The sequence below is a fragment of the Coturnix japonica genome, unplaced genomic scaffold (genome assembly GCF_054131305.1).
Source record: "Coturnix japonica strain WE unplaced genomic scaffold, WE-NBRP24 Scf080, whole genome shotgun sequence".
Taxonomy (NCBI): Eukaryota; Metazoa; Chordata; class Aves; order Galliformes; family Phasianidae; genus Coturnix; species Coturnix japonica.
This window is the reverse complement of record NW_028188983.1, coordinates 488,097-498,264: the sequence shown is the minus strand read 5'-3', so window position 1 is coordinate 498,264 and position 10,168 is coordinate 488,097. Positions and strand designations below refer to the sequence as shown.

The 10,168-nt window shown below is 65.7% G+C and overlaps 3 protein-coding genes across 3 annotated transcripts; 1 reads left to right on the top strand and 2 right to left on the bottom strand.

Moving 5' to 3' along the window:
- Window positions 1–210: 210 nt before the first annotated feature.
- CYP27B1 (cytochrome P450 family 27 subfamily B member 1) lies at window positions 211–4,221 on the bottom strand. Its single transcript, XM_085534232.1, has 7 exons — window positions 4,057–4,221; window positions 3,470–3,660; window positions 2,470–2,666; window positions 1,827–2,027; window positions 1,197–1,330; window positions 430–559; window positions 211–318 (listed from the first exon to the last, which is right to left on the bottom strand). The coding sequence occupies exons 1-7, from the start codon at window positions 4,219–4,221 to the stop codon at window positions 218–220; spliced, it is 1,119 nt and encodes a 372-aa protein (XP_085390358.1). The 3' UTR covers window positions 211–217.
- Window positions 4,222–5,046: 825 nt separating this feature from the next.
- Window positions 5,047–7,167, bottom strand: METTL1 (methyltransferase 1, tRNA methylguanosine). The gene is made up of 6 exons (XM_085534319.1): window positions 7,054–7,167; window positions 6,716–6,864; window positions 6,187–6,371; window positions 5,810–5,923; window positions 5,515–5,616; window positions 5,047–5,370 (listed from the first exon to the last, which is right to left on the bottom strand). The coding sequence occupies exons 1-6, from the start codon at window positions 7,155–7,157 to the stop codon at window positions 5,239–5,241; spliced, it is 786 nt and encodes a 261-aa protein (XP_085390445.1). The 5' UTR covers window positions 7,158–7,167; the 3' UTR covers window positions 5,047–5,238.
- A 1,326-nt stretch (window positions 7,168–8,493) lies between these two features.
- Window positions 8,494–10,051, top strand: EEF1AKMT3 (EEF1A lysine methyltransferase 3). Its single transcript, XM_085534318.1, has 3 exons — window positions 8,494–8,739; window positions 8,884–8,995; window positions 9,172–10,051. The coding sequence occupies exons 1-3, from the start codon at window positions 8,503–8,505 to the stop codon at window positions 9,609–9,611; spliced, it is 789 nt and encodes a 262-aa protein (XP_085390444.1). The 5' UTR covers window positions 8,494–8,502; the 3' UTR covers window positions 9,612–10,051.
- Window positions 10,052–10,168: the final 117 nt, after the last annotated feature.

Sequence of the window (10,168 nt, the reverse complement as noted above, 5' to 3'; positions counted from 1 at the left end):
CACCCGCTGCCCCCTCCCATTCAATGCCCCCTCCCCATTCAATACCACCCCCGGAGCCCCCCCATCATTCAATGCCCCCAACTCAGTGCCCCCCCCCGAAGCAGCCCCCATTCAGTTTCCTCCCCCTGCAGCCCCTTCCCACTCAATACCCCCCCCCCAATTCAATACCCCCCCCAATTCAATGCTCCCCCCCCAATTCAATGCCCCCCCCCCCAATTCAATGCCCCCCCCCCACCTGCCGTGGCACCACGAATCCCCCCACCACGATGTCCCTGTTGGGCACCACTCGTGCGTTGCCGGGTATGACGGGGTACAGCCCTGGGGGGGGGGCAGCACAACGTCACCAATTCAGACCCAGCACTGCCCCCCAACCCCCCCCAACACCCCCCCCATCATTGATCCCCCACCCCAGCCCCCCCCCCCCCCACCTGAGGGTCTCCTTCAGCACGGCTCTGCTCAGAGCCCCCCCCGGCGTGGAGCTCATCTCAGTTCTCAGAGCGTCCTGCACCCAGGGGTGCCGCGCCAGCTCATACAGACACCAGGACAGGGCACACGAGGTCTGTGGGATGGGGGGGGACATTGCAGCCCACTGACACCCCACACCCACCCCAGCACAGCCCCCCCACCCCACTGCAACCAGCACAGCCCAATGGTGGCACCTGAACACCAGGAGAGACACCCTGACCCATTACATCCACCCCAACCCTATGGAGGCCACCCTGACCCCATTACCTCCACCCCAACCCCATTACATCCACCTCAACCCTATGGAGACCACCCTGACCCCATTACATCCACCCCAACACTATGGAGGCCACCCTGACCCCATTACATCCACCCTGACCCCATTACATCCACCCTGACCCCATTACATCCACCCCAACCCCATTGTGACCCCACAGTGACTGCCTTGACCCCATTACCTCCACCCTGACCCCATTACATCCACCCTGACCCCATTACATCCACCCCAACCCCACTACCTCCAACCCAACCCTATGGAGGCCACTCTGACCCCATTACCTCCATCCCAACCTCATGGTGACCCCACAGTGGCTGCCTTGACCCCATTACCTCCACCCTGGCCCCATTGTGGCCACCCCAACCCCATGGATGCCACCGTAACCCCATGACCTCCACCCCAACCCCATAAGTGCCACCCCGACCCCACAACCCCGCCCCACATTGACCCCCACCGTATCCACTCCGGCCTGCAGCAGTTCGGTGACGCAGCCGTGAACGTCCCTCGCGGTGACTCCGAGCTGCAGCAGCTGCTCCGTGATGCAGCCGGGAGCCCCCCCAGCCCCGCGGGCCTCCAGCTGCGCCTGCGCTGGGGGCACAAAGGGACCCCGTGTCCCACAGAGCCCCAAAAGGGTCCTCAGGGGACCCCGTGTGTCCCAAAAGGGTCTCTGTACCCCAAAAGGGTCCCCAAAGGGTCCCTAAAGAGCCTCCAAGTCCCAAAGGGTTCCCAATGGGTCCCCATGTGTCCCCAGGGGGTCTGTGTGTCCCCAAAGGGTCCCCAAAGAGCCTCCATGTCCCGAAGGGTCCCCAAAGGGTCTCCATGTCTCAAGAGGGTGCCCAAAGGTTCCTACGTGTCCCCAAAGGGTCCCTAAAGAGCCTCCATGTCCCAAAGGGTCCTCAAGGGGTCCCCATGTGTCCCCAAGGGGTCTCTGTGTACCAAGAGGGTCCCCAAAGGGTCCCTAAAGAGCCTCCATGTCTTAAAGGGTCCTCAAGGGGTCCCCATGTGTCCCCAAGGGGTCTCCAAAGGGGAACCTCCACCCCTAAGTCTCCCCACTCCCCCACCCCGGTGCCCCCCGGCCCCTCACCGAACTCAAACATGTCATCCCACGCGGCACAGAAGCTCCTCCATGGGCCGGGGCAGAGGCGGCGCAGGGGGGGGGGCATGGCCAGGGCCAGCAGGGTCCCCCCCGACACCGCCCGGGTGCTGCGCAGGAACCGCAGCGTCGGGACGGGAACCTCCGGCTGCAGGCAGCCCAGACGGCAGCCAAACAGCACCGCAGCTATACCTGCAATGGGGGCATGGGGGTTAGATATGGGGGGATATGGGGGATATGGGGGGTATGGGGGATATGGAGGATATGGGGGATATGGGGGGATATGGGGGGATATGGGGGATATGGGGGATATGGGGGATATGGGAGGATATGGGGGATATGGGGGATATGGGGGGATATGGGGGGATATGGGGGATATGGGGGATATAGGGGATATGGGAGGATATGGGGGATATGGGGGATATGGGGGATATGGGGGATATAGGAGGGGGGACACAGTGATGGGGACGTGGGGACAGTGGAGTGATGGGGTTGTGATGGGGGCAGTGGGGTCAATGGGGCCATAGAGCTATAGGACTATAGGGTTATAGGGCTATAGGGTTATAGGGCTATAGGGTTATAGGGCTATAGGGTTACAGGGCTATAGGGACCCCGGGGCCGTGTGTCCGCGCACCCTCGAGGCCGAACGCGCACAGCTCCGCTCCGATGTCGGTGACGATTCTCTGCGGGTTCCGGTCCCGGACCCGCTGCAGCCGCTGCCCCAAATCCTCCGCGACGCCGCTCAGCGCCGCCACGAACGACTCGGCCGCGCGGGGGCGCAACAGCAGCCGGGACAAGAGCGAGCGCTGCCGCTGCCACTCCGAGCCCTCCCTATGGGGGGAGATGGGGGCGGTGGGGGGCGGCCAACCCCGGTACGGGACAGAGCCGGGAACGGGGGGAGCGGGGGGTGCGGGGAACGGGGCTGAGCGCGGAGCTGCGGGGCTGGGAGCGGATTGTGGGGCTGCGGGGGGGGGCGGGGGGTGCAGATGTGGGGCGGGGGGGGTCCAGATGTGGGGCAGACGGGGCCACGTGTGGGGCGCAGCCGTTCCGGGAAGGGGTGCGTGTGTGACTCAGGGCTGATTCAGCGCCCCCCGCCCCCCCGGGGCCGTGAGTAACCCCCGGGAGCGCCGCGCGTGGGACGGGGGGGGGGGAACGGGAACGGGAGCGGAGCGCCACGAGGTGCCCCCCCCCAACCTTATAATGTGCAGCCCCCATTGCAGCCCCCAACCGCACTGACTCAACTCAGACCCCCCCCCAAACCCTCCCCAAATCCCCCCTCCCCGACCCCAATATCTCCCCATTGACACCAATACCCCCCCTTGCCCCCCCCCTCAAGCTGTCAGCAGCCCCCTGCTGTGCCCCATCCCCAATATCCCCCTATTGACTCCAATACCCCCCCACTGACCCCAATATGCCCCCCCATTGACCCCAATACCCTCCCATTGACCCCATTAACCCCAATACCCCCACTGACTCACGCAGTCAGCAGCCCCCTGCTGTGCCCCATCCCCAATATCCCCCCCATTGACCCCAATGTCCCCCCCCCCCGGACTCACGCAGTCAGCAGCCCCCTGCTGTGCCCCATCCCCAATATCCCCCCCATTGACCCCAATGTCCCCCCCCCACGGACTCACGCAGTCAGCAGCCCCCTGCTGTGTCCCCGCAGCGCCCGATGCTCCTTCCACGGGTTCAGGTGGGATCTCACCGGTTGCGGCCCCTCCTGCCGCAGCACCTCCTCGATCAGCGCCGCCTCCGCCACGTAAACCGACACCACCGGCCCGAACGGAACCCGCCACACCGGGCCGTACCGAGCCCGGCCCTCCACCTGCACCCGGCGGCACCCAATGGAACCCAGTGGAACCCAATGGGACCCAGTGGAACCTAATGGAACCCAGTGACACCTGGTGGAACCCAATGGACCCAATGGAACCCAATGGGACCCAGTGGAACTCAATGGAACCCAATGGCACCCAGAGCCACCCAGTGGGACCCAGTGACACCTGGTGGAACCCAATGGACCCAATGGCACCTGGCAGCACCCAGCAGCACCCAATAGTACCCCCTATACCCCCACGCCCCCTCTATACCCAGCCCCATAGACCCCCAGTCCTACATTGCCCCCCTGGGCCCCCCCCACTCCTTAACGGCACCATTGGGGACCCCCGGCTCCCCCCCCCCCAAGTCAGATCAGTGTCTCTGATCCCCCCCCCCCCCCATTTACCTGCAGTTCGTGCAGCCGCCGCAGCCCCCCCCGGCACAGCAGCTCGTAGAGGAAGGGTGCGGGGTGGGGGCCCGGCATCTCCGCCATGGGGCGGGGGGCGGCGGGGGGGGCGGCCGCGGGAGGGGGGCGGGGGAGGCGAAGAGCGAAGCGGGAGGACAGCGGCATAATGGGGATAATGGGGGGGGGGGGCAGCAGAGGGAGAAGGGAGACACGGGGGAGAATGAGGACACAGCGATGGGGGGGATGTGATGTGGGGGGGGATGTGATGTGGGGGGCGATGTGATGGGGGGGGGGATATGATGTGGGGGGGGCTCCGCGCTGCAATGAGCGCTGACATCAACGCGGGGGGTTTTTATTGCAGCGGCTGCTCGTGGAGCTGAGACTCCGCCCCCCCCCCCCCCCCCCACCCCCCGTGGGTGGAAACCGCCCCGGGGAGCGGACACGGGTGGGAGCCGCGTGGGAACGGCGGGGGGGGGGGGGCACTAAGGGGGGGACGACAGCACAAGTGTGGGACCCTGCAGCAATGGATGGACACCCCCCCCCCCAACAATCCCCCCCCCCCCAACACACACACCCAGACCCACGGGTGTTGCAGTGGGGGGGGGTGCTGGGAAGGGCCGCCCCCCCCGACCCCGAATTCTCGGGAATCTCCGCCTTGCAACACAGGAAACAGCGCTGGAAATCACCCGGGGGGGGGGGGGGGGGGGGGGATGTGGGGGGGGCACATGTGGCCTCAATGCACCCGGATGGGGGGAAATGGGGGGCAGTAAAGGGGGGGTGAACAAGTGTGACCCCAATGCACCAGGATAAGGGGGGGGAGAAGCACTTCAGTGACACTTTTGTGCCGGGGGGGGGGGAAGCAAAGGGGAAACTGAGGCACAGAGGGAGCTCTTGGGGGGGGGGGGAGGGGTTGGCATCAAACCAACCCCCACTTGGGGACCACAAAATGTGTTTGGGGGGGGGGGGTGGAGGATGGGGGCAGAGCCAGGGTCAGCCAGCAGAGATTTATTGAGACTGGGGGGGTCCAATGTGGGACCTGGTGGTGACGGGGGGGGGCTGGTGGGTGCCAGGAAGGACCCCAGGGTCCCACGGTGCCACCACTGACCCCACAGGGGCAGAAGGACCCAGAGGGGCAGAAGTTCCCCCCGGCTCCAGGAGGGTCCCACGCTGCCCCCCCCCCCCTCATCCATCGTCCCTCAGCTCCGGATCGGCCACACGGCGGAACACGGCCGGGAACGCGGCCCCCCCACTGCGCTGCACCTTGCGACCCTCCTCCGTGCACGTGGCCAGCAGGGGCAGCACCGGGTCTGTGGCCTGTGGGGCACCGAGGGGCCGTTAGGGGTGGGGGGGGGTCAGAATTGGGATGGGGGGTTATTTGGGGGGGGGTCAGTACTGGGATGGGGGGTTATTCGGGGGGGGTCAGTATTGGGATGGGGGGTTATTTGGGGGGGGTCTCACCAACTCGTCTGGCGGCACCTCCTGGAACAGCGGGTGAGCCCTGAAGTGCTGCAGCATCCAGTCGTGAACCTCCGGCACGTCCGTGATGGTGTAAACCAGACCCTGATGGAAATGGGGGGGGTCAGGGGGGGACAGGGGGGATGGGAGGGGGACAAGGGGGGATATATAGAGGGATGGGGGGGATTGGGGGATGTGGGAGGGGGAGGTGGGGGGTCACGTTGGGACATGGGGGTGATGTGGGGTAATGGGGGGGGATGTGGGGTGATGTGGGGGGTGATGTGGGGCTGGTGCTCACCCCGGGGCGCAGCACGTATCCATAGTCAGCCAGCAGCGCCGTGCTGACGATGCGCCATCGATGCTTCGTGCGCTTGAAATGTGGGTCCGGGAACAGGAAGAACATCTTGCTCAGCTGGGGGGGGGCAGTCAGACAGCAGGCAGGGCAGCTCCACAGCCCCACATATTCATATTCAGCCCCACAGCTGCCCCACTGCGCCCTGTGGGACCCCCCCAGCTGGGCTCCTGTGCCCCCAGCTGCTGCTCCCACCCACCTCCCTGCACCCAGAGCTCCCCCCCAAAGCCCCCAACCCCAAATCCCCCCCCAGAACCCCCCAAATCCCCCCATAAACCCCCCCACCCCGCCCCAAAGACCCCCCAGAACCCCAGGCCCCCCACCTGCCCCTTCCTGAAGAGATGTGGGAGGTGTTTCATGGCGTTGGCTCTGACACACGCCACGTTCTGGTACCGCCCGGGATGCGCCGCCCTCAGGGCCCGGATCCGCTCCCGTGTGAAATCCCAAACCTTGAGCCGCAGCTCCAGCCCCAGCGACAGCGTGTGGGGGAACAGCGGCGACAGCGCCACTATGGGGGGGGGGGGGCATCAGAACAGACCCCCACATTGACCCCCCGGGTCCCGCTGCCCCCCATAAAACCACCCCAACAATCAGCCCCCCCCCCCCCCCCAAGTCTCATTGTCCCACTCACCCCACTGAACCCCCATGGCTGTGCCCCCCCCGCCCCCATTCACCCCATCGTCCCCCCATTCACCCCATCGCTCCCCCCTATGCTCTATGAGGTTTCTATGGGTCTCTATGGGTCTCAATGTGTCTCTATTGCCGCCCCCCCAGCAGCTCTGACCCCCCCCATGACCCCATTCACCCCCCCATGTTCCGCCCCCCCCCCATAACCGACCCCCCCCCACTCACCGAGCAGCCCCCCGTACCCGCAGCCCACATCGGCGATCTCCACCCTCGGGTTCGTTCCCGGTTGTTCCGGTTGTTGGGTCCCGTTGTCCCGGACCGGGAAGAAATCGGGATAAAGCGCGGCCCAGTCCATGTCCTGCGGCCGGGGGGGGCTGCGGGGACACCGGGACCGTTACGTTACAATGTTACAACCCGACCCCCCGGGTCGACCACCCATCGCGGTGGGGGGTCCCGGTCCCGGTTCCGGTTCCGACCCAGCAGCGATGTGGGGGGGGGAAGGGGGGGGGGGGTGTCATCCCGGTACAACGGAACCGGTTGGGGGGGGTCCCGGCCGCACTCACTGCCACAGCGCGCGGTCAGCGAGTGGGTTGGAGTGAGCGCGCTGCCGGTAAAAGCGCTTCTGGGGCAGCGCCGCCATCGCCGCCTCCTCTTCGGTGTCCGCCATGGCAGAGCACGTGGGCGCCGCCAGATGACGTCAGCAGGCGGCGCGGTAAAATGGCGTCGCTTCCGTCGGCGTGCGGCCTACTTCCGCTGTGGGCACAATGGAGCCCTCAGTGCCCCCCAGTGACCCTCCCGTTATCACCCAGTGCCCCCCAATGCCCCCCCCGGTGCCTCAGTGTCTCCTTCACTGCCCCTCAGTGCCCCCCAATGTCCCCCTCCATCCCCCCCATTATCCCCCCCGCCCCCACCGTCCATCCCCCCGTTTCCGTTATGTCCGTTCCGGTTCCTGGTCCCGCCGGGGATTTCATCCATTGCGGTGGTTTCTGAGAAGGTCCCGGGGCTCATTGAGCAACACGGGGCTGCCCGTGTCCCACCCCCCCGCTCCTTCCCAGCCATTGGCTCACTATTGTCTCACTATTGTCTCACTATTGTCTCATTATTGGCTCATTATTTATTGGCTCATTGGCTCATCTCCGTTTCCCAGCCCGTTTTGTTCCCCATTTCACCGCCCCCTCCCACCCGTCCGGCCGCTTCCTCCTCCCTTCTGTCTCCTTGTCTCCTTCCCATCTTCCCCACCCCCATCCCCCCCTCCATCCCTCCCTCTATCCCCCCATCCCTCCCCCCATCTCCGTGTTTCCCATCGCATCGCCCACGCAGGGTCTTTGTGCTGCACACAGGGCCTTGGGGGGGGGGGGGGGGGGGTTGGGCTGTTGTGTGGAGCCGAGTCTCAATGCAGCGTCCCAGGAGCGGCCCCGACCCGCGGTTGGGGGGGTGGGAGGATGTGGGGGACGCGGCCGGACCCCCCCGGTGCAGCCGCTGACCCGGCGCCGCGGTGGTGACGCAGATGGAGCCGGGGGGGTCGGCGGGGTCGGGCCGGGCCGGGCTGTTCATTACCTCGGCAGCACCGGGGGGGGTCGGTCCGTGCGTGGGGTCCGGTTATTGTTTATCCCGACCCGATCGGAACGACGAGCTGCGGGTCAGAGCGGCCCCTGCGTGACCGGGGGGGGGGGTCACGTGCCGGGACAGCGGGGATGGGGGGGGACAAAGGGGATAAAGGGGATAAAGGGGATAAAGGGGACAACGGGGAGATGGAGGCGGAGGGGACGGTGACACCATGGGGACAATGGGGGGACACAGCGGGGATGGAGGGGGGGTGAGGGGTGGGATGGGGGCAGCAATGGCCGCCCGGACCGTGAGGTGACAGCGGGGATGGACGGAGCGACAGTGAGACGGGACCGGACCGTCACCGGGGGGGGGGGGGGACACACCGTTATGGGGGGTACGTGAGGAGACCCCCGGATACCCCAGCTCCCCACGTGACAAGAAGCGTGATTAGCGCTTCCGCCAAGATGGCAGCGCCCATAGAAACGTGGGGCGGCGAGACCGGGACCGACGAAGAAGAGGAGGAGGAGGCGGATGAGGACGGGGCCGAGTCCCTCCCATTGTCCGCCGTGTTCCCCCGCGACACGGAGCTTTTCTCCGACACGTTCCCGGAGCTCAAACGGTTCCGGTTCTGCGGCCGCGTCCTCCGCATCGCGCAGCACCACGGGCCGCGGCTCGGGATGGCGGCGGCTGTTTGGGACGGGGTGAGAGAAACGGGGGGAACCGGGACGGGGGGGGGGCTGAGGGTCCCCAAATACCCCCAACACTGTGACCCCCCCCCCTCACACACACACACTGTGCCCCCCCCCCATCACTGTGCCCCTCCCCCATCACTGTGCCCCCCCCAGGCGCTGTGTCTGTGCCGCTTCTTCGAGGAGCAGCGCATGGATTTCAGCGGCCGAACCGTCATCGAGCTGGGAGCCGGGACCGGCATCGTGGGGATCCTGGCTGCGATGCTGGGTGAGAACATGGGGGGGGGGCACGACCCCGACAAAGAGTCTGTGGGGCTGTGAATGGGGGCGGCGTGGGGGGGTTTGGGGTGGGGAGAGCTGAGCTGCCTTCCCCCCCTTTTCCTTTCTCTCTTCCTTTCCCTCTTTCCCTTTCCTCCCCCCTTTCCCTTCCCTCTCCCCCCATAGGAGGTGATGTGACCCTCACAGACCTCCCCCTGGCCCTGGAGCAGCTCCGTACCAACATGGAGCTGAACGCAGCAGCGGTGGCAGCGTCTCGGGGCCGTGTCCGTGTCCAGGCGCTGCCGTGGGGCCGGGCGCTGGGCTCCATCCCGCACAGTTACGACGTGGTGTTGGGGGCCGACGTTGTTTACGACTCGCGCTGTTTCCCGGCGCTGCTGGACACGCTGCTGCAGCTCTGCGGGCCTCGATCCGTCGCATTCCTGAGCTGCGGGATGCGGCCGCAATTGGGCACCGCCGGGTTCTTCTGTGAGATGCTGCCGGTGCATTTCTGTGTGCGGCTGCTGCGGCATCACGAGGACAGTGACGTGGGGCTGTACAGGGTGACACGGCGCAGGGACAGCAACGGCTGCAGCCCCATAGAACAGCACAGGGAGCAGGAGACCTGAGTGAGTGATGGGACACTGTGATGGCACCAGGGGCAGCACCAACATCAGCAGCACCATCATAGACACCATCATAGGCACCAACAGCAGCACCAACAGCAAAACCAATATCAGTACCAATATCAGAACCAACATCAGCACCATCATCAGAACCAGTATCAGCACCAGCACCGGCCCATCCTGAGCTGGTGCTGCCATCACCCGTCCTGCAGTGATGGTGGATGATGGTGGATGATGGTGGATGGTGGTGGATGGTGGTGGATGATGCTGGTGCTGGGGTGGGTTTATGGGTCTCATTGAAGTTAATGGGGCCGTGGGTTGGATTGAAGGCTGCTGAGGGCTCCCAGATCTATTCCATGTGCCCCACACCCGCCCCATCTTGGGGCAGCGGGGCCGTTTTCTCGCCCTTTCTTTTGAATAAAGGGAATTTTGGTGTTTTTTAACCCGAATCTCGTGGTTTTGGGGCGCTTTAAGCTCTTCTAAAGGGTCCTGCTCAAGCATTGTGCCGAAATGTCCACAATCGGCATCCGTAGCGAGTGACGTCATTTGTGCGCGCCGCG

Excerpts from the sequence above, each read along its gene's own strand:
- METTL1 (XM_085534319.1), bottom strand. The coding sequence starts at position 7,157 with ATGGCGGACACCGAAGAGGAGGCGGCGATGGCGGCGCTGCCCCAGAAG. Across the intron at positions 6,865-7,053 it reads GCTGACCGCGCGCTGTGGCA|CCCCCCCCGGCCGCAGGACA; the intron begins GTGAGTGCGGCC and ends GTGTCCCCGCAG. Across the intron at positions 6,372-6,715 it reads CGGGTACGGGGGGCTGCTCG|TGGCGCTGTCGCCGCTGTTC; the intron begins GTGAGTGGGGGG and ends CCCCCCCCATAG.
- CYP27B1 (XM_085534232.1), bottom strand. The coding sequence starts at position 4,221 with ATGCCGCTGTCCTCCCGCTTCGCTCTTCGCCTCCCCCGCCCCCCTCCC. Across the intron at positions 3,661-4,056 it reads GGCGGCTGCACGAACTGCAG|GTGGAGGGCCGGGCTCGGTA; the intron begins GTAAATGGGGGG and ends CGCCGGGTGCAG. Across the intron at positions 2,028-2,469 it reads GTGCGCGTTCGGCCTCGAGG|GTATAGCTGCGGTGCTGTTT; the intron begins GTGCGCGGACAC and ends CCCCCATTGCAG.
- EEF1AKMT3 (XM_085534318.1), top strand. The coding sequence starts at position 8,503 with ATGGCAGCGCCCATAGAAACGTGGGGCGGCGAGACCGGGACCGACGAA. Across the intron at positions 8,740-8,883 it reads CGGCGGCTGTTTGGGACGGG|GCGCTGTGTCTGTGCCGCTT; the intron begins GTGAGAGAAACG and ends TGCCCCCCCCAG. Across the intron at positions 8,996-9,171 it reads GATCCTGGCTGCGATGCTGG|GAGGTGATGTGACCCTCACA; the intron begins GTGAGAACATGG and ends CTCCCCCCATAG.